This window comes from Gopherus evgoodei, chromosome 1 (genome assembly GCF_007399415.2).
Source record: "Gopherus evgoodei ecotype Sinaloan lineage chromosome 1, rGopEvg1_v1.p, whole genome shotgun sequence".
Classification (NCBI taxonomy): Eukaryota; Metazoa; Chordata; order Testudines; family Testudinidae; genus Gopherus; species Gopherus evgoodei.
The window spans coordinates 235,326,042-235,353,601 of NC_044322.1; the positions used below are offsets into that span (position 1 = coordinate 235,326,042).

The window sequence follows — 27,560 nt, forward strand, 5'->3', positions numbered from 1 at the left end:
CCATGTTGGATTAGGGTTAGTGTGGCCGCAAATCGACGGCTTTGGCTTCCGGGTGGTATCCCACAGTGCACCACTGTGACCACTCTGGAAAGCAATCTGAATTCGGATGCACTGGCCAGGTAGACAGGAAAAGCCCCGCGAACTTTTGAATTTCATTTCCTGTTTGGCCAGCGTGGAGAGCTCACCAGCACAGGTGACCATGCAGAGCTCATCAGCACAGGTAACTATGCAGTCTCCTGAGAATCGAAAAAGAGCTCCAGCATGGACCGCACGGGAGGTACTGGATCTGATCGCTATATGGGGAGAGGATTCCATGCTAACAGAACTCCGTTCCAAAAGACAAAATGAAAACATTTGAAAAAATTTCCAAGGCCATGATGCAGAGAGGTCACACCAGGGACTCAGTGCAGTGCCATGTGAAAGTTAAAGAGCTCAGACAAGCCTACCAGAAAACCAAAGAAGCAAACGGACGGTCCGGGGCAGGGCCGAAAACATGCCGCTTCTACGCTGAGCTGCATGCAGTTCTAGGGGGGTCCACCACTACCCCACCCCTGTCCGTGGATTCCGAGGGGGGGGTGGTAATCTCAGCCATGGCTGAGGATTCTGCGGACGGGGAAGATGAGGAAGACGAGCTTGCAGAGAGCACACAACATTCCGTTCTCCCCAACAGCCAGGAGCTTTTTCTCACCCAGACGGAATTACCCTCCCAGCCCTCCCAAGCCACTAGCCCAGACAATGAAGCCATGGAAGCGATCTCTGGTGAGTGTACCTTTGCAAATATAAAACATGGTTTAAAAGCAAGCATTTTTTAATGATTAATTTGCCCTGAGGACTTGGGATGCATTCGCGGCTAGTACAGTTATTGGAAAAGTCTGTTAACATGTCCATGGAGGATTTCTGCTCCATCCCCAGACATCTCCAAGAAGCTCTCCTGGAGGTACTCCAAAAGCCTTTGCAGAAGGTTTCTGGGCAGGGCAGCCTTATTCCGTCCTCCATGGTAGAACACTTGACCACGCCATGCATGTAGCAAGTAATCTGGTATCATTGCATGACAAAGCCTAGCTGCATATGGCCCCAGTGATTGCTGGCATTCAAGCAACATCCGTTTTTATCTCGCTGTGTTATCCTCAGGACAGTAATATTGTTCATGGTAACCTGGTTGAAATTCAGGAATTTAATTAAGGGGACAGAGATGGCCATTCCTACTGGTCTGTTTGCCTGTTGTTTAAAAGAAATCCTTCCTTGCAGGTAGCCAAGCGGGGGGGGGAGGGAGGAAATGGCACTGAGCTTTTTCATGTTTGGCTAGCAGGGATCTTCCCTGCTACCAGCCACGCGGTGGGGGGGGAGGGGGAAGGTGGGTGTTTAGCAGTGATCTTCCATACCTGCCACATGGTGGGGGGAGGGGTAAAGCGATCATCCCAGAGAATTGGATGGGTGGGGGGTTTCTGCTGCTGCATGTTAACAGGAAAGAAGCAGCACTGAACGAGATTTGCTTGGTATTTGGGAAAGGAGGGCACTGTGTATATGAAGGCTGCAGAAGCCGAAAGACAGTGGCTTACCATGGATGCATGCAAGCTGAATTCTGCTGCCTGGACCTGCATCTGAGAGATCTCTAACATCAGAGCCGCAGGCACTCAATATTAAGATGCAAAATGCGACCTTGTAGTGAAATCACATGTGCTATGTAAGGTGAATAGTGTTGTTCACTGTGAAAGAGTATAACCATTGTTCTGTAAAATGTATCTTTTTAAATACTTCTCTCCCTTTTTTCCCCTCTCTCATGCAGCTGCAAATTTTTCAAGCCTTCCTACTCCATCCTGAAGGCTATCTCAGATAAGGTGGCGGGAAAAAAAGACGCGAGACGAAATGTTCTCGGAAATCATGGAAGTTAGTCGCAATGAAAGAGCTCATCTGAATGAGTGGAAGGACGTGGTATCAAATTACAGGAAAGATGCCAGTGAACGTGAGGACAGGAGGAAACAACGTGAGGATAGGAGGGACGAACGTGAGGAGAGGAGAGACGCTCGAGATGAGAGGTGGCGGCAGGAAGATCAGCGATGGCGGGATGCAACGCTGAGGCTGCTATGTGATCAAACTGACATACTCTGACGTCTGGTGGAGCTTCAGGAACAGCAGCAGGGTCACAGAGTGCCGCTGCACCCCTGTGTAACCACCCTCCCCCCTCACCATGTTCCATACCCTCCTCACCCAGACGTGTAAGAACGCATGGGGGAAGGTTCCATGCACCCGCCCATTCCACTCCCCGTGGACAGCCCAACCAAAAGGCTGTCATTACTTTGAAATTTTTTTAGTGGCCTTTTCCTTACCTCCTATCCTCCTCCCAAACCACACCCGGGCTACTTTGTCAGTTCTCTCCCTCTTTTTATAATGACTTAATAAAGAATACGTGATTTTTAAAGGATAGTGAATTTATTTGCTTAAGCAAGCTGTAATTGAAGGGGGAGGGTGGGTTGCTTACAGGCAATAAGTCAATCGGGGGGGGGGGGGGTTCATCAAGGGGAAACAAACAACAGTCACACCATAACCTGGCCTGTGATGAAACTCATTTTCAAAGCTTCTCTGATGCGCACCACATCCTGGTGTGCTCTTCTAATCGCCCTGGTGTCTGGCTGTGCGTAATCAGCGGCCAGGTGATTTGCCTCAGCCTCCCATCCCTCCATAAAGGTCTCCCCCTTACTCTCACAGAGATTGTGGAGCACACAGCAAGCATCAATAACAATGGGGACACTGGTTTGGTTGAGGTCTGAGCAAGTCAGTAATGTGCACCAGCGCGCCTTTAAATGGCAAATGCACATTCTACCACCATTCTGCACTTGCTCAGCCTGTAGTTGAACAACTCCTGACTACTGTCCAGGCTGCCTGTGTATGGCTTCATGAGTCATGGCATCAAGGGGTAGGCTGGGTCCCCCAGGATAACTACAGGCATTTCAACACCCCCAACTGTTATTTTCTGGTCTGGGAAGTAATTCCCTTGCTGCAGCTGTTTAAACAGAATAGTGTTCCTGAAGACACGAGCGTCATGAACCCTTCCTGGCCATCCCACATGGATGTTGGTGAAACGTCCCTTATGATCCACCAGTGCTTGCAGCACCATTGAAAAGTACCCCTTGCTGTTTACGTACTGGGTGCCCTGGTGCTCCGGTGCCAAGATAGGGATATGGGTTCCATCTATCGCCCCACCACAGTTAGGGAATTCCCTTGCAGCAAAGCTATCCACTATGACCTGCACATTTCCCAGAGTCACAACCTTTCGTAGCAGCAGCTTAATGATTGCTTTGGCTACTTGCACACAGCAGCCCCCACAGTAGATTTGCCCACTCCAAATTGATTCCCGAATGACCGGTAGCTGTCTGACGTTGCAAGCTTCCAGAGGGCTGTCGCCACTCACTTCTCAACTGTGAGGGCTGCTGTTATCTTGGTATTCTGGCGTTTCAGGACAGAGGAAAGCAAGTCACAAAGTTCCATGAAAGTGCCCTTACACATACAAAAGTTTTGCAGCCACTGCGAATCATCCCAAGCCTGCAAAACTATACAGTCCCACCAGTCTGTGCTTGTTTCCTGGGCCCAAAATCGGCGTTCAATGGCTAGAACCTGCCCCATTACCAGCAGGATCTCCAAAGTGCAGGGGCCCGCGGTTTGAAAGAATTCTGTGTCCATGTCCTCATCACTCTCGTCGCCGTGCTGCCCTAGCCGCCTCCTCCTCGCCTGGCTTTGCAGGTCCTGGTTCAGCATAGACTGCACGAGAATGCGCGAGGTGTTTACAACGTCCACGATTGCGGTCTTGATCTGAGCAGGGTCCATGCTTGCTATGCTATGGCGTTTGCACAATTCACCCAGGAAAAAAGGCGTGAAACGGTTGTCTGCTGCTTTCATGGAGGGAGGGGTGAGGCTGTACCCAGAACCACCCGCGACAAATGTTTTTTGCCCCATCAGGCACTGGGATCTCAATCCAGAATTCCAAGGGGCGCGGGAGACTGCGGGAACTATAGGATAGCTACGGGATAGCTACCCACTGTGCAACGCTCTGGAAATCGATGCTAGCCTCGGCACATGGACGCACACCGCCCAATTAATGTGCTTAGTGTGGCCGCGTGCACTTGACTTCATACAATCTGTTTTACAAAACCGGTTTATGTAAAATAGGAATAATCCCGTAGTGTAGACGTACCCTGGGAAAGAACTAGGACTGGTTGCCCAATCCTGTAAACTCCTCAGCTGATATCAGAGTGCCCCTGCCTACAGCCAACTAGCTCCCAGTCCCACTCCTCCCCCACCCCCTCTATTTCCCTCACCAGCTTCCACTCCCAGTCTACACTCAATCTCCCCCTCAGTTCCAATCTCCTCCCCTGAGCTCCCAGTCCTGAGTTCCCAGTCCCAGCCTCCCCTATTCCGCTCCCAGTCCCCCCCTCAGCCCATCAGGTACAGTTTCTCTCCCTACACCCCTTCAGACTCCTCATCCCAATCTGCTCTTTTGCCACCCCCTCAATGAAGCTTTTTCTCCCATCTGCATTAGAATCAGATGGTTTCTCCAAGCCACCTTGGCATGAGGGGGGAGTGGGGGAAAGGGCATTAAGAGCACAACAGATACAGGCTCCTTGCCCTCAGTTCAAGTCCCACATTACCCGGAGCAGCTGGGAATAGCCATTACAGGGTAAGACCTTCTAAGCTTCCAGCTGTAGCCTTGGGATAGAGCATGCTCAGGCCATCTGTAGGGATAGCGCAAGCAGAGTCTGCTCAGCACTAACAGCTGTGAGGGGACAGAGCATGCTCAGTGAGGAGGGAATCTTCAGAGATTTTAGCTGCTAAAAATCAAAGACATCACTGCTGAGCATGTGCGAACAGCAGGTTTTCAAAGGCTTATAACTTGGCCAAATTTGGATGGATTCTCATGGGGATAGTAAAAGGCACATCCCTGACACATTTCAAGTCCCTGCTCCAAAGCGTGGCAGTGCTAGAGCTGTTCAAAGAAATGGTCAGACTTTTTTTTAACCTAGTCAAAACAATGATTTCCTCCCCCTCTCCTTATTCTTGGAAACAGCTGAACCATTTTGACTGAAATTGTCTCACACTGAAGGTTTTGGAAAGATGTCTGGCATGGAAAATTTCAGCCCAAAGAGTTAAAGTTTGACAAAGTTATAAGCATCTGAAAAAAGGGTCTGATAATGGGAAATGATTGGTAACTTTTAATAATAATAAATAATAATAAATAAATATATAATATATATCTAGTCCTAGCCTGATTTAGCATACACTTCTGATAAACAGCCATAACAATTTCTTTCCCTTGGCTTTGCGATTACCAATATTTGAATTAATTGTCACAGAGACCCTATATGCTATGCAATTCAGAAACAAAAAGTTTGTTAAGGGAAATTCATTAAGTTTACTCTTAGTATGAAGTACCCAAGCAAAAGCAATATCAAGATCATGGGCTGTTCAGAAAGAGGAGTCAGTAAGAGTGAAATGTGCGCTGGAGCGAGAACACGTTCACATGCTTCTCATAATTGACAGCCCATAAATGAGTGTGCCAGGAAGTGTGCAAGGAACATCTCTTTCCTTGTACAACCCATTCCAGGGCCTGTTCCATTTGCAGACCCCAAAGCATCACTCCAAATGAGATTTAGAGATTTCAAATAAACTTCCTGCCATTCCACCCTATGTGCTGTTGTGTGGTGTCCTGTGTTTTTCTTGGTAGTAAGATATAAACACTTCAGGGCAGGAAACAGGTCTTAATCTGTGCTTGTGAAGCACTGAATAATTTTAGGGAATTACATAATTTAGGTTTAATAACAAACAACAATGAGCACTACCACCATTATATAGCCCCATTCCAGAACTCGGGCCCGAAAGCTATTAGCTAGGGACTTTTTGGACCACTAACTCTTTATGCTGGTTACTGGCTAACTGATATCCCAATTCCATGTCAGGATACACTGGAATCTCTCTCCATGAGTCCATCTGAGGTGAGCAAAACAACAGACTCGCTGCCTCAGAAAGGGATCAGCCATAGAGAGGCTATTCTGACCTACTACTGCCACTGAAAAAAGGGTGTGTTTTCCCCTACAGCTTGGATACTAAGAGGTTTGCTGGTTGCCACAGGTGAGCAAACATGGAGACTATTTAATAGGGACTGATTCTTTAAGTCACAAATTGCTGTGTGCTTTATTGCATGCATAGGCATAAAGAGAAGAAAGCAAATGAGTTAAATTGGAAAAGATGGGGATCAATATGAAAATTGAAAGGTGGATAAGGAACTGGTTAAAGGGGAGACTCCAACGGGTCGTACTGAAGGGTGAACTGTCAGGCTGGAAGGAGGTTACTAGTGGAGTTCCTCAAGGATCGGTTTTGGGACCAACCTTATTTAACCTTTTTATTACTGACCTTGGCACAAAAAGCGGGAATGTGCTAATAAAGTTTGCGGATGACACAAAGCTGGGAGTATTGCTAACACAGAGAAGGACCGGGATATCATACAGGAAGATCTGGATGACCTTGTAAACTGGAGTAATAGTAATAGGATGAAATTTAATAGTGAAAAGTGCAAGGTCATGCACTTAGGGATTAATAATGAGAATTTTAGATATACATTGGGGACACATCAGTTGGAAGCAACAGAGGAGGAGAAGGACCTTGGAGTATTGGTTGATCACAGGATGTCTATGAGCCGCCAATGTGATATGGCCGGTAAAAAAGCTAATGCGGTTTTAGGATGCATCAGGTGAGGTATTTCCAGCAAAGATAAGGAGGTGTTAGTACCGTTATATAAGGCACTGGTGAGACCTCATCTGGAATACTGTGTGCAGTTCTGGTCTTCCATGTTTAAGAAGGATGAATTCAAACTGGAACAGGTTCAGAGAAGGGCTACTAGGATGATCCAAGGAATGGAAAACTTGCCTTATGAAAGGAGACTCAAAGAGCTTGGCTTGTTTAGCCTAGGCAAAAGAAGGCCGAGGGGAGATATGCTTGCTCTTTATAAATATATCAGAGGGATTAATATTAGGGAGGGAGAGGAATTATTTAAGCTTAGTACCAATGTAGACACAAGAACAAATGGGTATAAACTGGACACTAGGAAGTTTAGACTTGAAATTAGATGAAGGTTTCTAACCATTAGAGGAGTGAAGTTCTGGAACAGCCTTCCAAGGGGAGTAGTGGGGGCAAAAGACATATCTGGCTTTAAGACTAAGCTTGATAAGTTTATGGAAGGGATGGTATGATGGGATAGCTTAATTTTGGCAACTGATCTTTGATTATCAGCAGATAAGTATGCCCAGTGATCTGTGATGGGATGTTGGATGGGATGGGATCTGAGTTACTGCAGAGAATTCTTTTCTGAGTGCTGGCTGGTGAGTCTTGCCCACATGCTCAGGGTTTAGCTGATCGCCATATTTGGAGTTGGGAAGGAATTTTCCTGCGGGGCAGATTGGCAGAGGCCCTGGAGGTTTTTCGCCTTCCTCTGCAGCGTGGGGCACGGGTCACTTGCTGGTGGATTCTCTGCAGCTTAAGGTCTTCAAACCACAATTTGAAGACTTCAATAACTAGGACATAGGTTAGGGGTTTGTTATAGAAGCAGATGTGTACGGCTCTGTGGCCTGCTTTGTGCAGAAGGTCAGACTAGATGATCATATTGGTCCCTTCTGACTCTAAAGTCTATGAGTCTATGAATCTATGAGTTAGCCAAAAGTCAACAAACTAATAGTGTTTTAGGGAAAGACAAATGGAGAAAGACTAAAAGAAGAATGCAATGTGCATTTGTGTGTCATGTTTATTTTTAAATTAAATCTTGACACCTCAAGAATTTTCATAACCATAGAACTTTGCTAAATCATATTAGTAACCTATTACAAACGAGTGCATTTTATAAATTACGATGTAATTAAACAAACAAAAAAAGAAATAAGGCATCTGTATCACAAAGCATTCTTTCTTCATTTATTTGGCAAGTATTGTTTAATATAATTATTGACATTTCACAAAATACTAGTCAAATTTCTGTTGTGTATATTTTATAAATAAATGTTGTGTAACCATTCCCACTCGCTTGGCCCGCTTCACCTCGTTGGCCAAGTCTTCCCCCAGTAGCATGGGGATAGGATAATTGTCATAGACTGCAAAAGTCCACATTCCTGACCAGCCTTTGTACTGGACAGGCAGTTCAGCTGTAGGCAAGTCTACAGCTTGTGACATGAAGGGGTAAATTGTCACTTGGGCCTTTGGGTTGATGAATTTGGGGTCTACGAAGGATTGGTGGATAGCTGACACTTGTGCCCCCGTGTCTCTCCACGCAGTAACCTTCTTTCCGCCCACTCTCAAATTTTCCCTTCGCTCCAAGGGTATTTGAGAGGCATCTGGGCCTGGGGATCTTTGGTGTGATGGTGGTGTAATGAATTGCACTCGGATGGCATTCTTTGGACAGTTGGCCTTGATATGTCCCAGTTCATTACACTTAAAGCATCTTCCATCTGATGGGTCACTGGGTCGAGTGAGTTATTGGAGACTGGTGAGTGGAAGAATAGGGCGTCTGTGGCTTTACTTGGGTTGTATGTGGGGTCTTTGGCTGTCCTCGGTTGTAGGGTTTATGGTCGGTGTGCCCTCTGGGGTATTCGTTCCCCTTGACAGTAGCTTTCTTGCTTTCTGCCACTTCCATCCATCTGGCTCCAATCTCCCCCGCCTCAGCGAGATTTTTGGGTTTTCCATCTTGTATGTACCGTGTGATGTCCTCAGGAACACCATCCAAGAACTGCTCCATTTGTATGAGGAGGTGCAGTTCTTCCAAGGTTTTAACATTGTGTCCTGATATCCAGGCCTCATAATTTTTCCCAACGTAGTAGGCGTGTTTGGGAAATGACACATCTGGTTTCCACTTTTGGGTTCTGAAACGCCGACGGGCATGATCTGGGGTTATCCCCATTGTGTATCTGGCCTTGGTTTGGAAAAGTTTATAGTCGTTCATTTGCTGCTTAGGCATTTCAGCTGCCACCTCTGCTAAAGGTCCACTGAGCTGTGGCCTCAATTCTACCATGTACTGGTCTTCAGGGATGCTGTACCCAAGACAGGCTCTTTCAAAATTTTCCAAGAAGGCCTCGGTGTCATCACCTGCCTTGTAGGTGGGAAATTTCCTGTGATGTGGAACCATAATTGATGAAGGGTTGTTAGGATTGGCTGGCGCATGCAGCCCAGCTTGCGCTAAGTCCAGTTCATGTTTTCTCTGTTTTTCCTTCTCTTCACTTTCTTTTTGTTGTTTTTCCATTTCTTTTTGTTGTTTTTCCATTTCTCGGCGGTAGGCTACCTCTTCTCCTGCTTGTTTCATTTTGTGGGCCACTTCTTCTTGTAGTTTTCTGTGGTGGGCTGCATTTTTGGCTTCTTCTTGTTTTTGTAGCCTTTCCATCTCTTGTTTGTGAGTTGCCTCATCTCTGGCCATCTGTGTTCTGAGCAGTTCTATCTGTTTTTCCATTGCTTCGAGCTGTACTGCGTCTGGTTTTCGTGACATCCTGTTTTCTTGTGTTGGGGTGCCCTCCAGTGTTTGTTGTCTGAACTGCAGGTTCTCTGTTGCCTTCTGGGGTCTGCCTAGCAACAGTGCCTTTTTCCCTTTCTTCCTCTAGCTAATTTTTTCAATGTAAAGTAAACCAGAAAAACCACTTTATTTGCATGTATATAGTGCTGGTATTTGACTCCTAATGGGAGTGCTATTGTGTGACAAAAGACCCGTAACAGCTCCTTAATGGTTTCTTGCTTAATATGCAAGCCACAACTGCCAAAGAGAGCAGAAAAAAAAATTCTCTCTGGTTCCCTTTTAAAACCAAACTGTTTCTCTCTGCTAAAAAGCCCCTAGCAGAGAAAAGAAAAAATATAATATTCCTACTGGCTTCTGGATTGTATCTTTCCCACAACGCTGCACACCATATCATAAACCTAGTCCCAGATTTGGACCGTAGCGTCCAAAATATGGGGGTTAGCATGAAAACCTCCAAGCTTAATTATCAGCTTGGACCTGGTAAAGCTGCCACCACCCAAAAAATTAGAGTGTTTTGGGGCACTTTGGTCCCCCCAAAAACCTTCCCTGGGGACCACAAGACCCAAATCCCTTGAGTCTCACAACAAAGGGAAATAAACCTTTTCCCTTCCCCCCTCCAGGTGTTCCTGGAGAGATACACAGAAGCAAACTCTGTGAATCTAAACAGAGGGAGTCCATCCTCTCTATTTCCAGTCCTGGAAACACAAGCACTTCCCTCTTCACCCAGAGGGAATGCAAAGTCAGGCTAGTAAATCTAACACACACAGATTTCCCCCTGACTTCTTCCTCCCACCAGTTCCCTGGTGAGCTGCAGACTCAATTCCCTGGAGTTCCCCACTAAAGAAAAACTCCAACAGATCTTAAAAGAAAGCTTTATATAGAAAAGAAAGAAAAATACATAAAAATGGTCTCTCTGTATTAAGGTGACAAATACAGGGTCAATTACTTAAAAGAATATTGAATAAACAGCCTTATTCAAAAAGAATACAATTCAAAGCACTCCAGCAACTATAGACATGTAAATACAAAACAACAAACCATCTTTGTACTCACAACTTGGAAACAGAAGATTAGAAAGCAGGAAATAGAAAAATTCACTCCTCATAGCCGAGAGAGTACAGGCAGAAGACCCCAGAACAAAGGACTCCCACACAAAGTTCCCTCCACCCAGATTTGAAAAAGTCTTGTTTCCTGATTGGTCCTCTGGTCAGGTTTCAGGTACTTTTTTTCCAGGTGTAAGAGACATTAACCCTTAGCTATCTGTTTTTGACAATATTATATAAATAAATGTTGTAATATGAAACTCCCTCAAGCGCATCCTGGTCATGATAACATTAATACCCACCATGTCATTTATATAGCACTTTGCATCTTTAGACTTTGATGCAAACACTAACAAACTAATCCTCAAATACTCCTATGAAGTAGATAAGCGTTAGCCTCGTTCCACAGATGGGACATAGAATATTAAATCTTAGTTGAGACAGTGTGTGATGGAATCATGTCTTCTCAGTGATTGGGAAGGGAATGACCAGATTTATGACCACTGTGGCATGTCAGCCTCTCTCTCTAGCTGATAGAATAGAAACTTACCTGGGTAGGTGCCCTTGGGAAGGTGTGGAACAACCACATGGCCTTCAGAAGGAACCTCTTGATTGCTGATCTGCCATAAAGCAGATGAGAAGGAGGAGGAGGAAGCCAGAATGAATCTGGCCCTGGAGCAGCCACAAGCTTTGTCTACACTAGAGAAATTTTGCAAAGATTTCTTATCATTAACACCATTACAGCTAGTGTAGATGGGTTGCTAGCTGCCTGTGGCATTTTATACACCATGCTATTTAGATCTTCTCTGAGCAGCACGAAATGAAACAAATACTGGTAGCAGCCAACAGGTCTTCTACACCTGGGCTCCCAATCTTGCCAACAGTGGTGGAGATGAAATGGTGTTAGCAGGGAGGGAAATTTTTGCAGAATTTCCATAGTATAGGTAAGGCTTTAGAGGGAGAACTGCAAGGAAAACTAACCTTTCACTGAAATATAAAAGCAGATAAAGAGTTTGACTTAGCCAATCTGAGGGAAGAAAGGAGCTCCTGAGTCCAGTTGTGGGAGTGTTGGAATCTTGAGGCTAAATGTGACCTCCACCATCAGGCTGTCCATCTGAAGCCTACGCTGATAATATCACCTTGTGCATTCAATCTGGTGTCTCTCTCTCCATTTGGTGTTATTTATGATTTAAAGACTTTTAATTCAAGAACCAGGAGCCCGTCTCACATGTGGAAGAAAGACCACAATTTTTTGTGTGCCACTGATGGAGTTGGCAGATTGGAGAATTACAAATTTGGGAGGATCCACAATATGCTTAATTGATGGTGGCTTTAGGCCTGGGGAGATCCCCATCAAGCCAGCCTACTAGAAAATTGAATGTACTTACGTATCTCCCGATTTGCGATAATTTTCCGGGCATTCCAGAGAGAGACAGCGAAAACTGCCTTGGATGTTAAAGCAGGTCTCATTGAATAAGCAGTTGTGTGTTTCTGCAACACACTCATTGATATCTGTCAAGTGGGAAAGATAAAAGGGATGAAAACACAAGCCCTTCCTCTGCTTGCAGGCCCCAGCTGATGAAGCTCATATGTTAGCAATACAGAGGAGCAACATGATTTTACTACTGGCTGGAAAAAAACCTCCACAAGTGGGTATTCCTCAGGCAGTGGATAAAAGACGGGTGGATTTATTGAAGGGATGTTGGAACATGTGGTTTTCAGACCGTAAAACATGGCAGGACTGTTGGGTTTTTTGTATTTTCTAAAAGCAAAGGGCAGGGTTAATAAATGACAAATTCTGGTCAACAACCAAAATGTAAGGTATTTGGAGCCCCAATGGCCCCTCCCACATGCAGACAGTCTTCTAGTGAGTGCAAGCATTGTGTCAGCAGGGGCAGGGACAGGGATAGGAACAACAGCACTAGGGCTAGCAACTGCTGCCGGAGGAACAACCCATCAGACTGATGCTGGCCTTAGAGGCCAGATGAGAGAGACTGAAAGAAAAAAACTCTTGCTCCCCAAAATAAAAACAGCTAGGCAATCAGGGGGTAACAGGGAGACTGCAGGCCTGCAAAGAAATATTCAGCAGCCTGGGTGGGAGGGGAGTGGGTTGGCAGGCCTGTTACCATGCAGAGGTGACAGGTGGTGCTCAGACACTATGATGATGGACACTACAAACATCTGGATAAGTGGAAAAGCTGCTTTGCTTTATTAGATTAAAGGTTGAAAAAAAATTGTCTGACATTTACCCCTCCTTTGACTCCAGCTCTATGTGTGTGTGCGCTGTAAGTGTACTGACCCACACATTTATCTTAGATTATCATTATTACTTAATATTGATTCATCACAGCATCTGTAACATGCCAAAAATTTTATACAAGGAAGGTACATCCCTTCCCAAAGAGCTCACGGTTGAAGGCCAGACAGACAAATAGAGGTTAGAGGAAAGGGAAGAACAAATATACAAGTCAGCTTGATTCACTGTAGGCAGCATGGCAAAAGTTGGTCTTTTAATTTAGAGGAAATTAAATATGGATAGGGTGAGGCCTTGCAGATGAAAGCACTAGGCTGCACCAGGAAGAGGGGAGTGTCAAGTGAACTAAATGCTTTGTTTTGTGCATGGGGACAGTATGTCAGCCAAATGTATTAGTCTTTGGCACTAGAGTAAGTGCAAGCACCAGTCTCTGAAGAAACCATTCACTTTTCCTCCATGGCTAGAATGAACAGATAAGGGGAAACAGGTGAAAGGATTCTGGGTTTATCAACATGAAAATCTGTGCTTTACCTTTGCTCTGGTGCCTACCCATAAAACTGAACAATATTTGTTGAAAAGATTTAGCTATTTCTCCCACATAGTCCCTAAATGGAAAAATCCTATACATTTTATGGAGCATGATTATATTTTTATTAAATATTTAAACCAACCCATTTAATTCTGTAGCATTAGCTGGGATGTAGTTCTCTACTGAATTTGATGGACTGTTTTAAAAATTCGGTAGAAAGAGTATTCTGTTACATTCTTTGCGGTCTTAGAGTAATTTCTATAGGATCCAATTTAATTATTATAGAACTATTAGTTTTGCCCCTACTGAATTCTAGTGGACATAAGATATCTACTAACTTGCCTGTAAGGCTATACAACAGACACATTTATGTTTCCCACCAATTAAAAATGTAATTAGATTTTTCCACAAGCTAACAAGCAGATTAGATATTCCTGCACAGTTATTGAACATACCTTGGCAGTTTCGTGCATTGGGTGCCAATCTATAACCAGGAGATGGACAGGTGCACTGAAAGCTCCCAGGAACATTACTACATCGGTAAGAACAGATGTGCCCTCCAGTAGGTAAAGCACATTCATCAATGTCTGAAAAAGAAATCCCCATCAATTTTTTTAAACTCCTGTGAAGCTTGACTAGTTTGCAGCAGTTGGACTGCTTTATGATAGCGTTGGGTTCAAGAAGACACTAGCTTGTGACTCAGATTAGTGGGCTGGGACAAAAACCACTGCATAAAGGTAACAAGGGAAGTCTGGGGAAAATCAAAGGCAATATAGAGAACAAGAAGTCAAAAACGTAGTTTTTCTATGTAAAAGATAATTCATAGTGCTTTTCATCCACAAATCTCAAAGCACTTTACAAAGGAGGTAAATATCATTACCCCCAATTTATAGTTGGGGAAACTGAGGCACAGGGATCTGAAGTGATTCGCCTGAGGTCACCCAGCAAGTCAGCATCAGAACTGGGAATAGAACCCAGTGAAGAGAGTTCCTGTCCAGTGCTCTATCCAGTAAGCAACACTTCCTCCCTATGATAAATATTTGGGCAAGACTTATTTATGTATGTTTATAACTTGCCACAAAAAGGGTTGTGAATAAAATACTAACTAGAATTGTTAGACTATTAAATGTTCTCCAGGATTCTCCAGTGATGAAAATGTGCAAACAACTTAGTTCCACAGCTGAAACCCATTTCAATGTGTACAAAAAGCCTCAAACTAAGCTTCAGCAAAAACCAAAAACTCTCTCTGACCTTCACATCATGAAAGCCAAGATCTTTCCAGAGGCTTGGTGGACTTGTATGAGAACTCAGGTAGCATTTAATTGCCTATGAAAAGTTATGAGAACCAAATGATGAAATATTGTTATGTAGCGGCATTAACTTAAGGTAACTTTTTGTTGTAATGTCTCTGTTGTCATGGCAAGAACAAAAAAGGAATGCCCATCTTCCATCTTAAGAGATGCCTTTTTTGCATCCTTTGATTAAGTATTTCTCACCTTCACATGTGATTCCATCTATATCACTAAGTTGATAGCCCCGACGACAATAACATTGATAGGAACCGTACACATTAGCACATTCTTGGCTACATGGGTTGCTCTCACATTCATTTAAGTCTGAAACACAAAAAATTATCTATATTTAGCACTGCAGGTATCTGCCTTTGTGGCTCCCAGCCCTGCAGGATTGGGGCCTACATTTCTAAAAACATTCATATTGCCTAATGAGATGTTTTTATTAAATAACAATCACAAAAATATGTATTAGAATTTGTGTCATTGAGTAAGCTGGCAATAAGGGGCAGGAGGAAGCTATGGACCCCAGTCCTCTCTGTACTGCCTGTGGTGGTGACATAGGAGACAACCTGCAATGTACTACTACCTCCTAGAAAGTTACTGCCCATCATCATGTAATGTGCCAACATTGGGTGTGTGATCAGCAGTGAGAATCAAACCTATAGCTTGTGGATCTAAAAGCCTGAGCATCTTCTGCCTGAGCTAAAAAGCCCAGGCCTAGTAGTTGAAAGGCGGTAGTAGGCTCAAACCTCTATGTGATCCAGTCACTAGAGGAGGACAGAGAGCCACACAGTGGAAGCGTGAGTTACAATTGTATTGTTTAATCACAACACTTGTATTCCACCTTTAAAATTACTACAGTGGACCCATTTCTTACACCAGTTCAATTTAGTCTATGACAAAACAAAGAAATCATCCAAACAAGAATAGTAGTCTTTCTTCATCATTTTCTGCTTGTCTCTCTCTCTCTCTCTATCTACTCAGCCTACATAAATTGCATCCTTACCTTCGCATGACCTGCCATCAGTGGAAAGTTTGAAACCCACAGTACAGCTGCAGTAATAGGATCCAGGAGTATTCTCACATTTGTGAGCACAGAGACGACCTGGGTAGCGTCTACATTCATTAACATCTACAATGATAAATATGAATAGAAACTAATGTACAGACTTGCTTTAGAGCAGCAGTCTAACAAATCATCATTTGATCACAGATGTTTGATGTTCATGCTCTGTATCTAAGCTTTACACTGGTGAGTGAATGAATTCTCAGAATGTTAGTCTGGAAACAGAACTGGTTTTATTTATCATTTCCTGGTGCATGTCTAAATGTGATAAGCAAAAGAAGGGAGTTCTGTGATCTTCTAGAAGAAAGTTTTCACTTTAGGTGCACATCATAAATATCATGAGAAGGTATGCGTAATTGGTTTTATGATCTTACCTTTTAACATGATTACATTTTAACACGCAAATGCACTTTTCTTCAAAATGTCAATAGCTCTTTAATACATTTTTGTACTTCTACAAATCATGGAATAATCTAATGCATTTTCAGATGAAAGAGTTTGTGAACAACTAATAAAATTATCCTTTTAATAAAATGAAATAATAAAATAAAACAAATAAAATGCCACAGTACAATGTTTCAGAAGAGCTTGTATCGTTTGAGTCACTAGGTGGAACTTACCAACACAAGTTCGACTGATAGCCTCAAAATAATAGCCAAGTCTGCAGTCACAGCGGTAACTACCAGGGGAATTTACACAAACATGTCCATCTCCACATAGCTGGTTAGGCGACAAACACTCATCCACATCTAGAAGGAGAGGGAAATGAATGAAAGGAGGGCTTAAGGTTAAAGATTAGGAGTGGAGGTAGAGTAATAAGTGCTCTGCTGCCAGCTCTGTCCCACACCCTTTAGTACTCTCTGCCTGTCTCAGTTTACTCATATGTAAAACATGAATAAAATACTTATCTCAGTATTTGAAAAGTGTTTGAGATGGAAGGCACTACTCCATACAGGCATGATCCAGCTCCCATTGAAGTCAACACCAAGGCTCTCCTTGCCGTCAATGAGAGCTGGAGCAGGACCTACATGTGCAAATTATTATTACAGAACAATTATCCCTTGGATCCCATGTTATATGTGGTGTAGGGAACAGGGGTTAGATTTGAGTTTGGGCCAGCATAACTGTATTTGATCAAATGCTAAGCTAAAGCATCTTTGATTTAGGTGACAAGGCACTGATGTATGTCATGCACTTACCCTGGGCTTGTCCCCCACCTCCTTACCCCTGAGTCACTTTTCCCTTGTCATGCTTACAAACTGTCACAAGGAATGAGTGGAGATGCACAAGTATGACTGATGATGATGATGAACCATTAATTATATTTAGCAAGTGAGAATGGGCCCTATTCTGTTAGACAGAAGTCTATTGCCAACTCCTTCCCAGATGCCCTGCTTACAAAGAGGATACCTGATTGTTGTCATGAATGGATTTTGCAAGAAAATGTCTGCCTCAAACTGGAATTTTCTACTATGACCTCAGTTCAAGATTCCAAATTATTGATCCACAATGAGCTATAGCCAACACGCTGGAATCTCTAATTGGACAAGGATGGTCCCTGAGGCAGAGTAAGGAGATACTGAACCAAACAAAAGTATAACAATGCAGAAGGAAAAGGGGGCCTCTCTTGCACCAACAACACTTGAAGTTGTAGCAAGCTCTCTTCTTTGGACCAGCCTCCAGAAAAGGAGAAGTAGAAGACTCCAAGCCTGTAGTCTACCACTCAGGGTTTGTCTTCACTACTGGGGTTAGTCAACCTAAATTACACTAATCCACCTACGGGAATAATGTAGCTGGAGTCAACAAAGCTTAGGTCAATTTACGCCAGTGTCTTTACTGTGCTTCGTCAATGGGAGACACTCCCCGGTTGAGTTACCTTACTCTCCTTGGGTAACTGGAGTACTATAATCGACCGGAGAGTGCTCTGCCATCGATTTAGCAGGTCTTCACTAGACTCACTAAAGCGACACCCACTGCATCAATTGAAGCAGCGTCCCCCATAGTGAAGACAAGCCCGAAGAGAAAAAAGAGACTGACCACCTCCTTGCAGATGAAAAAAAGCTCAAGTTATCTGCAACACCACTAATTCTCAGTTAAGAATAGTCATGTGAATTAGACACTAAAAAAAGGTGAGAGAGTGCTTTTTTATAGAATTCAGAGACATTTGAATTCTCCAACATTCCATTACAGAGAGAGAGAGAAAGTGTGACATCACTAACCTTTTCCCTAGGTAGACCTTAAAAAATTCTGCAAGCATGTTATCTAATTACGAATATTATTTTGGATTAAAAGCATGTTATTTCAAAACTCCTAAGTGCCTGATTTAAGAATCACTTCCGCATTTGTGTAGGAGGGTCAGAATGATGCAGAAATTGCTGTCATGTGGGAAGGGAAATAAGCTAAGTAAACAGAGTATAACCTAGGGTATATATGCAGAGAAACCTAAGGCAGAACACCAAAGTAGGAAACTAATAAGAAATCATTCTAAGAGTTATACTTCCGTAAAACAAAGGCAAAAGTCAACTTCTACTTTTTAGTAGATTCTTAGTGCAATTGATTATATTAAAAGAAAGGTGTTCTTCCTTAACTTTCCTGTGAAGCACTGAAGTAATTCTTGTATTAACCTTATAAATCTATGTAATTACCGTGATTCAGGGACTTCTTGGTGCCAACTGGCAGAGGGCACAGGGACCCCCTGAGTCAGATATAGGCATAATAGTTCACCAAAGGGTGGCATGTGAGGTATCTACCAAGAGCCAGTAGCCCACAGTCATCATAATTGTTGCACAATGTATGTACAGATAATATTTAAGGAGTTATGTAACTATACTAAAAAATATGTTCTTAAGGTCTTGGTGTTTAAGTGAATCCCCAGAAGGTGACACACTTTGCAAATGCTCCTTTCGGGTAGGAGGCAGCAGACTCTTATCTACCCATCTAGTCATTTGTGTATTGTATGAGGCCTATTTGCATACTGAGCCATGGGCAAAAGTAGCAACTGAAGTCTATAAAAGAGGAAATTCACAAGATGAAGCAAACAGCAGAGGGCATCCTATTTATGAATAAGAACAAAAGATGGGGCTGATATATCCTGCGAGGCAAAGAAACACATTGGATCCTTCACCTAGGAGGCACGCTGACAGCACGGCTGTCTCATGAAAGGAGATTCACAGTCAATCTCACTGTGATGAACTCCAAAGGTTTTGGATAAGCGACATTCTACAAGGCATGAGAGTGCCTCATTAATTAAGTCTAACTCCTAGAATGGGTGTTATGAACTTATTTTATATACAACCATTTGTTTCTAACATTTCTACTCACTATCACTTGAATCTCTGAGCTTTGTTAAATAAACTTAGACTTGATTTCACCGGGAACATATCTAAGTGCTGTGCATCAAGCAAGGTGGTGAGCTGAGGTGTAGCTGGTAAACTGGCATGCACTGTTCCTCTGGAGCACTGAATACTGCAAGTGTCCCGTGGACCAAGGGCTGGACAGGCCAGGGAGATGCTCAGAGGGCTCAAGGATTGGAGTGCATCTATCACTAGCCTGTAGGACCTGCAGCACTTAGAGAGAAGGACTTATGCTGCCCATGACCAATGGAGTTGGGGAGTTGACCCTCAGCCAGCACAGACAAGGGCAGGTGCCAGCGAGGTGTCTGACAAGCCTGAGAAGTCAGGTAATTTAAACCATTGATCAAATTTCAGTTGTAACTTTAATTTGATCATTGCACTGTATTTTATATGACAAGCTTTAGGGAAATCAGAAGTAAATTAATTAGTGACATATCTGCTAAGCTTCATATGAGTTTGCTTTTTATTTTAATAAATCCATTAAAAGTAGATTGGGTCCTCTCTCAAAAATTCAATGTAGGAAAACAACCTATTTAGCAGTAAATACATTGAGTAGTTCCTGGACTTCAATTCCTGAATTTCAATTATTTGATTACCACTATGGTGAGTCTCAAAAGAAAAAGTGAAGCTGACACTATTTAAGAACTGTGCAAAGTAATTTTTATATAGCACTGTAGATATACATTGAGGCAGATCCTCAACTGGTATAAAATGGTCACAGCTTCACTGAAGTCAATGGAGCTTTGACAATTTATAATCAGTGTTAGGATATAGATATTCAGGCCTGTCTGCAAAGGCCTATACTTTAAGACATTAGGTGTATTCTTATCACTTAGCTAGTTATAGAGGTATAAAAGAAAGAATATAAAATCACTGTCTGTGTAGTGGCCTTCTCTGTGACCGTCTGAGGCCTGGTTCTTTAGCAGCCACAAACTGGGAAATGTATGGTCACGTCCTCACATTCCAAACTAGTCATATTAAAATAAGGCAATCTGAGACTGTTAGGAAGGTGATTCGATCTATCACCTCCAGAGAAAGGGAAGAGCCTAGAAGATGTAAAAGGAAACTTAGTCTGATCGCATCCTGTCTGGCAAGAACTCACTTATAAATAGACACAGCTGGAGAACCCTTATGTCTCTATAGATGTAGTTGTGAAATCCTCACTTCTGTATTGTTTTGTATGTTTATTTGCATGGTCTCTGTCTGGTTCTGTGATTGTGCTGTATAATTAATTTTGCTAGGTGTAAACTAATAAAGGTGGTGGGATATAATTGGTTAGCTAATCATGTTACAATACGTTAGGATTGGTTAGGTAAATTTTAGCAGAATGATTGGTTAAGGCATAGCTGAAAATATTACTATATAAATTAGGGGCAAACAGGAAGTAAGTTGGGATTCAAAAAATAAGGAAAAGGAACTTGAATTTAAGCTTGCTGGAAGTTCACCCCAACAAACATCGAATTGTTTGCACCTTCGGACTTCGGGTATTGTTGCTCTCTGTTCATGCGAGAAGGACCAGAGAAGGGTGAGAGTGAAGGAATAAGCTCTCTAACAATCAGCTTAAGATTTTAAGACCTTTTATGATGATTTATGTTGGACATAAGTGGGTCACCGGCCTTTTGCTGGTCTTCTGCACCGGAGTGAATATCATCCTTGCTATACTATTTCAGTATATTAATACAAGTAGCAGACAATGCTATTCTGCATGGTCATTATCACACAAACCTCACAGAATATGGAGGTTCAGGAGTGATTTGAAGGAGGAGAGAGAGGGGTTGTTTGCAATCCATCACTTGTAAGAGGGAGCCAGAAAAGAGAGCCAAGAGTAGGCTTTGGAAGTAGTTATGAGAATGGCTTTGGTTGAGTGCAGGGAACAGACAGGTTAAGTGAAAAAATAGATGTACGTACATCATGTGTTCATTTAACAGTTTTACTCCATTTCTGCTACTCACCTACACATCTTGTTCCCTCTTCATTGAGATGGTAACCTCGTCCACAGTTTGGTACATTTCTTTGGCAGGTATAAGAGCCATCTGTGTTAATGCACATCTGTCCAACTGAGCATGGCATGTTAATGCTTAGGCACTCGTTGATATCTACAATGACATACAAACTCAATTAGAGAAAATCATCCTCAATTTACAGACATTTTAAGGTACAATACTGTCCTTACACCCTTAATAGCTTGGGAACCAGCCCTTGAGAGCAGACACATATTTGCACAAGTTAGTACATCAAAGGGGGAGATTTGCAAAGGCATAAAGGGCAAGTAATGCCCAAACAACACTGAAAGTCAATGGGAGTTGGGTGCATAACTCCTATTTGTGCTTTGGAAATCTCCCCAAAATGCAGAAGATAAAAACATGAGCAAAGATGTAACAGACCACTAATGCACAGAGACTGAAGAGTAGAAGTGCTTATTTGCAAACTAGTCATCTCTCCGTCATCCATGGAATGCCTTACTATTCTCCACAAATGGGGATTTGCTCACTTTGTGACCATATGATATAGGCTCCTTCCTGTTATAAAAATGTTATAAACTTAAAAGACCCTTAAAATGTAATGACAAGAGACCAAAGCACCTCAGACTGACATATCAGCTAAGCAGAGTAAGGACTTGCCAAGTATTTAAAGAGGAAATCTCCAAGGAAAGCCCAGCACACAGTGATGGTTCATTCAATGGCTGAAGTTATAATTTCAGTAGTAGTCTAGGAATCATTGCTCCAGCATGTTGGTACAGGGGGAAGTGTGCTGTGAGAACAGGGAAAAAGTATGAAGACCTGACAACATGTGGGCATAGCACTTTCTGTAAGTGTACAACATCCTAGCCAAATTCCAATTCAGTTTAGATAATTGCCTGCCTAAAATTCCCCCTGTAGTTTCAGGTGAACACTTTATTCACTCTGTATCCTACATTCTTATGCAGTGTTATGGTTTTATGGTTTACTGTCAAAGAGCTGAAGTCTTCAATCCCAGAGTTAGTGTGGAATAGAACAGAGTATCCACCTGGCTTAGGGCTGGATGACTCTGGATAGCCAAGGCAGGAGTGGTATTGGTGAATCTGTACCAGAGTACGCTTTACTGCCCCTCCCTGTAGCACATGCTACTGAGCCATGCCCTCACCTACCAAACCTCTTTCCCTTGGGCACATAAAGCACCAGCAGACACTTCAGCCAGCTCTGAAGACTGCGAGGAGAGTGTCCTACTGTGAAGCTGTGGGTTGGAAAGGTAAGAAAGTTCCTGTTCTTTCCTGCTCAACACAACACAGGGCAGCATCTGATGCACAGTTTGTGCAACCGGCATGTTAAGTGTCTGGGAAATTCTTCTGGATGGCACTATAAGGGCCAGATTCACTGCTGATGTAAACTGGTATAGTACCACTGAAGCCAACAGATACACACCAATTTACACCAGCTGATAATCTGTCCCCTATGTCAAAGATTAGTCTTGAAGGGATAAGTAATCCAACAATACAGAACTGGCTTCATTTTATCAAATGTAATTTTATACACAGATAATTTTGTTTTCAGCCTTGTATTTTTCAGCAACGGAAGGGAGGTTGAAAGGAAAATGGAAGCTTGATCGCATGCTACCTAATTGGAAAATCCTGTTGCTCAGCAGATTTCATGAGTCCAAAACTGGCTATGCTGCTGAGGGAATTTAAAGTTAAGTTGGGACTTGAAGTGCTACTATCATGAGAAGAGCTGATAGATTTGTAGGACACACCAGACAAATCTATTTAAAGCCTGTTGAAAGCCAATTATTCTGACATATATAGAATTCTAGTTCGTCAGGTTAGATCCTACAAATCCTAGAATGCAAAGTATTAATACCTTTAAACCCAACAGTTTCTATTCTGTCTTTCAAATTAAACCCCACTCCCATTATAATTGGCCCTAATTATCATTCCAACAGGTTGTTACATTCTTTACCTGAGGTGGTAAAAATTCTTTCCTCTGAACTATTAATATATGGGAGCTGACTTGGGAAAGCAAGATCTGCTTTATGTAGCTGAACTAACCAGCAAAAGCAAATTCCATTGCAGAGAATACTCGTACGTTGAAGTAATATCAAGCATTGGACTTTCAGTTCTAAGCAACGCTCTCCATGTCCACTGAAGGAAGGGCAAGAAGTAATGGTTTAATCTGCAGCAAGGGAGATTTAGGTTATATATTAGGAAAATCTGTCTAACTATAAGGATAATTAAGCTCTGGAATAGGCTTCCAAGGGAAGTTGTGGAATCCCCACCACTGGAGGTTTTTTATAACAGGTTGGACAAACACCTTTCCAAAATGGTCTAGTTTTACTTGGTCCCACCTCACTGCAGGGGGATGAACTTGATGACTTCTCAGGATCCCTTCCAGCCCTACATTTTTATGGTTATTTAAAATAATTTGAATAAAAGGGAGAGAAAGTATGTCAAAACGAATTAATATTTTTACGAATCCTGTGTTAGAAGCACATGATAAACAAAAAAGAAAGACTTATGTACTTTTGAATATTTTACACTACATGACTGGGTGTCTAAGTTTCATTGAAAGTCAACAGGTCTTAGATTTCTACTGCCTAAGGCCTGGTCTACATTGGGTGGGGGATCGATCTAAGTTACTCAACTTCAGCTCCGTGAATAGACATACTTAGATCTACTCACTGCGATGTCTTCACTGCAGTGAGTCGACTGCTGCCGCTCCCCCATAGACTCTGCCTGCGCCTCTCGGGGCAGTGGAGTACAGGAGCCGACAGGAGAGCACTCGGGGGTCACTTGATCACATCTAGACCCCCGCTTGATCAATCGCTGCCCGCCAATACGAAAAGTAGTATAGACATACCCTAAGTTTCTTTTGAAACATCAGACTTAGAATTCTAAATCACTTATGATCAAATCCTACTTTTAATGGGAGCAGGAAGATGATGTAATATATAAAGATGAACATCAGCATTAGGATTGACATGGGAGGCTCAGACCTGACCCTGTGCAGCAGTATCTTGGCCTACGCACAACCCTAAGAATTCCTTTAAGTGACAATATGTCTTACCAATACAGTTGCCTAGTGCATCTTGTATAAACCCATTCATGCACTGTAGCTTGGGTCGGCAACGGAAAGATCCCGGAGTATTCTGACAGATAAAATCGGGGAGGCAGTTATGAATACCACTCTCACATTCGTCAATATCTGGTACATCACAAAAAAAAAAAATAAATAGTTAGCAAGAGTTTTACACAAGTTTTTTTATTACACTTAAGACAGAGTTAGGAAACATAGGCCAAGTTCACCTGGTGTAACTTCATTCATCATTTCAGTGTAGTTACACTGGAGATTAATTTGGCCTGTTGTCTTTACCGGAATCTCACAGAATTAGGCAGCAGGCTAGTTCTCTTTATTATCTTACTAAACAACCAAATGACTTGCAATAGTTTCACAGGGTATGAAGCAGTATTTTCTAAGGCTTTGATTCAACAAGGCACTCTAAGCCTATGCTAAATCCCACTGAAGTCAATGAGAGTTAAGAATGTGCTTAAATGCTTTACTGAATAAAAGCCTAAATCCTGAAGTCCTTAATTTTATTAAATCCTCTCTCAGGTAAACTCATCAGGCTTCATTCTCATTTTACACTAAGGCCCCTCTACATCAGTATGGCTTAACATGAAATGAAGTGTAACTTATGCTCACTTTAAGGCCCCTTTCCACTGTCAGAGTGGTGCAGAAGAGTCTGAGTATAAATGCAAATTTAGATAATTGATTCTAAAAAGATCTTTGCCTATGTAAAAAGAGAGTAAAAACTTCAGGTTTGAGCCTTATATTTGTCATGGGATAAAAATTCTTTGGGGCGATAAAAAATGGCCTAAAACTGCTCTCTCATTTAAGTCAATGGGAGTTTTACCTTTCACTTCAAAGGGAACCAAGTGATATCAACTGAGCACTTTGGGGGAAAAAACACTAATTTTTTTTAAAAATTAAATTGTATCACCCTCTATCTATCAGGGTTGGAAGAGACCTCAGGAGTCATCTAGTCCAACCCCCTGCTCAAAGCTCAAAGCTCTGGTCCAACCCCCTGCTCTACAATATACTCTTACCCCAAATTTAGGCCCAAGTAGCTGGCCTACATCCTTCAGGGAAGTGAAAATACTGTGCAAAAGACCATCAGGACCATTCTCAGCAGCAGAGAGATGGATCATTTTCCAGTGGAAGCCAAGACAAATTGGGTTTGTGGCTCATTTATATTTCCCTGAAGAAAGCACCTCAGGCTGAAGTGTTAAATGCTCATATTAGACTATACAACACATCTGGTATGGAATTACAATTTACACATGTATTTCCAGAAAACAACAAGACACAATCTTTTATTTAGCATTTTGGGGCATCATAAATGTTGGTAAACATCAGTCTCCTATGTGCCCACTTTGCAGCCTAGGACATACCTTTGCAATGGTTGTCTTCAGTGAGTTCATAACCAGTCCCACAGCTCGTTTCACGCTGACAGCGGAAGGATCCTACTGTATTGACACAAGTTTGTCCAATCCCACAGTTGTGCATCCCAGTGATACACTCATTGGTATCTAGAAGTAACCAAAGTGGACAGAGAATTAAACAGTAAATACAAAAGACTTGAAATCCTTGGGAAGAGAAAGGGACAAGGGTCAGCCTTGGGGCAACAGAAACTTTGAACATCCACATTAGAGGTGCACTGTGGATTCCATATCCCACAAAAAAAGTAACTGCTCTTTTCTGTTATCAATTTTTAGCTGCTCACTGTGTTTTCAACTATAAAGATTCAGCATCTCAGGTCTAGGACATACTGTATTTTATATGAATATTCATTTACTATTACAACTGGAAAGTTATGCTTTTACTGCTATCTTCACTCCCAACACCAAACTTGAGGTTTCTCCTGCCTCCTATCCATCTGCAAACCCTCCACCTGCCCCACTGAACTGGTCTCTTCCCAGCTCCTTACTTCTATTGTCCCCATGTTCACACCCTGCCTAACTCAGCCTTTCATTGCCCAATATCTCCTTCCTCTCCCAATATAAGCATGTCCTAGTCACTATCCTGTAAAAAAAATCCACAAAAAAGAAAACACTTTTACCTTTAAGCAACAAACAGAGGCAATCATTTTGTTTCTTTTACCTTCACAGGTGACACCATCAGACAGAAGCTGGTACCCAACAAAGCACGAGCAGACAACACTGGAGCCTGTGTCCCTACACTGCTGTGTACAGGGACCACCTCCTAAAAACAGATGTGATATTTATGAATAAAGTATACAGTTTAGTTCATGACACAAAACTGGAAAGATGTCAACTACTTATACATGGGTGGCCAGCAAAATACAGGATGTTTGACTAGTATGCTTGAAGAATACACTAAGAAAAAAATGGAAAATATGGACAGATATTGAAAGAAATATTCACACTTATCAGATTATTTTATTTTACAAAATTAGCAGAAAGAAACCAGCGTTAAAAAAAAAAGAAGTCAACCTTAATCAATCAATATCACAAATATCTCCTATTCAGAGTTCAGGAGCAAAGCTCAGATACCACTGTGGGTAATTGTTGGCAAAGCATGATTTTTTTTAATATCAACTGCTATCCCATAAGAAAAGCTAGAAGGGTCATAATAGGCAAATCAGACATTTGCCTAATGTAGATACCCTCAAACTGTGAAATGGCCTCCCAGAGAATTGCTGGAAGTTTCATTGCCTGACATATTTGAACTCATCTTTGGAAAAAAGTGATAGAAATGATCCTTAAGAGGCTTTCAAATTTGTTTATAGTGTAGCCCTTACTAGAAAGAGTGTCTAATGGACAACAACTCCCATTTACGATTGGACAGACCAATTCCCCTCCCTTTGGCAAATGAATAACTTCTACTACAGCAATTGCTTACATGGAAAAGTAACATTAGGAAAGTATAACATTAACACCCTTTAATATGATTTATCATCTTGAGTCAAGGAGAAGAGCCAGCTTTTGCTTTGGCAGGATAATGGACCTGATGTCTCAACAGGTGCTTTCTGTTTCTAACACATGTGGAGTAGAATAGCCAAATAAGCAGTATGACCAATCATTGCTTAACTGGCACAGTATTTGTGGCTACCTCTTATGGGATACAGATGCCTCGGACACTGAAATGGGTACATTTTCAAAACATTGTGTCCTACAGAAACACCTGCATAAACAAACCATTTGTAGCAGTGTGTCTATTATGACATGCTTAAAGCTTTTACTGGAATATCAGTCTATTAACAAACTTTTTTTTAATCCAAAATGTATTACTTTATTCAAAAATGTTTGCAGAAAATAATAAATCTCTGATGTTTTAAGCTTTTAGATACATGAAACACATGACAGGCAGTAAATCAAAATAAGCAGATTATTATCCGAATCAAATATTCCATCCAAGAGGCACCACACACTTGCCACACAAAAAATCAATGCACAAGTCATTTATCTTTCTTTCATTCTCCTTCCAATTTTCAT

General features: G+C 42.3%; 1 protein-coding gene across 2 annotated transcripts in view; it reads right to left on the reverse strand.

Moving 5' to 3' along the window:
• Window positions 1–27,560, reverse strand: part of FBLN1 (fibulin 1) — a 114,747-nt gene that overhangs the window by 51,144 nt on the left and 36,043 nt on the right. For both annotated transcript variants that reach the window (XM_030539612.1, XM_030539620.1), the window contains exons 6-14: window positions 26,206–26,307; window positions 25,497–25,634; window positions 24,112–24,249; window positions 21,028–21,171; window positions 16,343–16,471; window positions 15,663–15,788; window positions 14,858–14,977; window positions 13,817–13,948; window positions 11,967–12,090 (exon numbers count right to left, since the gene is read on the reverse strand). In XM_030539612.1, the coding sequence (XP_030395472.1) occupies window positions 11,967–12,090; window positions 13,817–13,948; window positions 14,858–14,977; window positions 15,663–15,788; window positions 16,343–16,471; window positions 21,028–21,171; window positions 24,112–24,249; window positions 25,497–25,634; window positions 26,206–26,307 (1,153 nt within the window). The remainder of the gene's footprint in view (window positions 1–11,966; window positions 12,091–13,816; window positions 13,949–14,857; window positions 14,978–15,662; window positions 15,789–16,342; window positions 16,472–21,027; window positions 21,172–24,111; window positions 24,250–25,496; window positions 25,635–26,205; window positions 26,308–27,560) is intronic.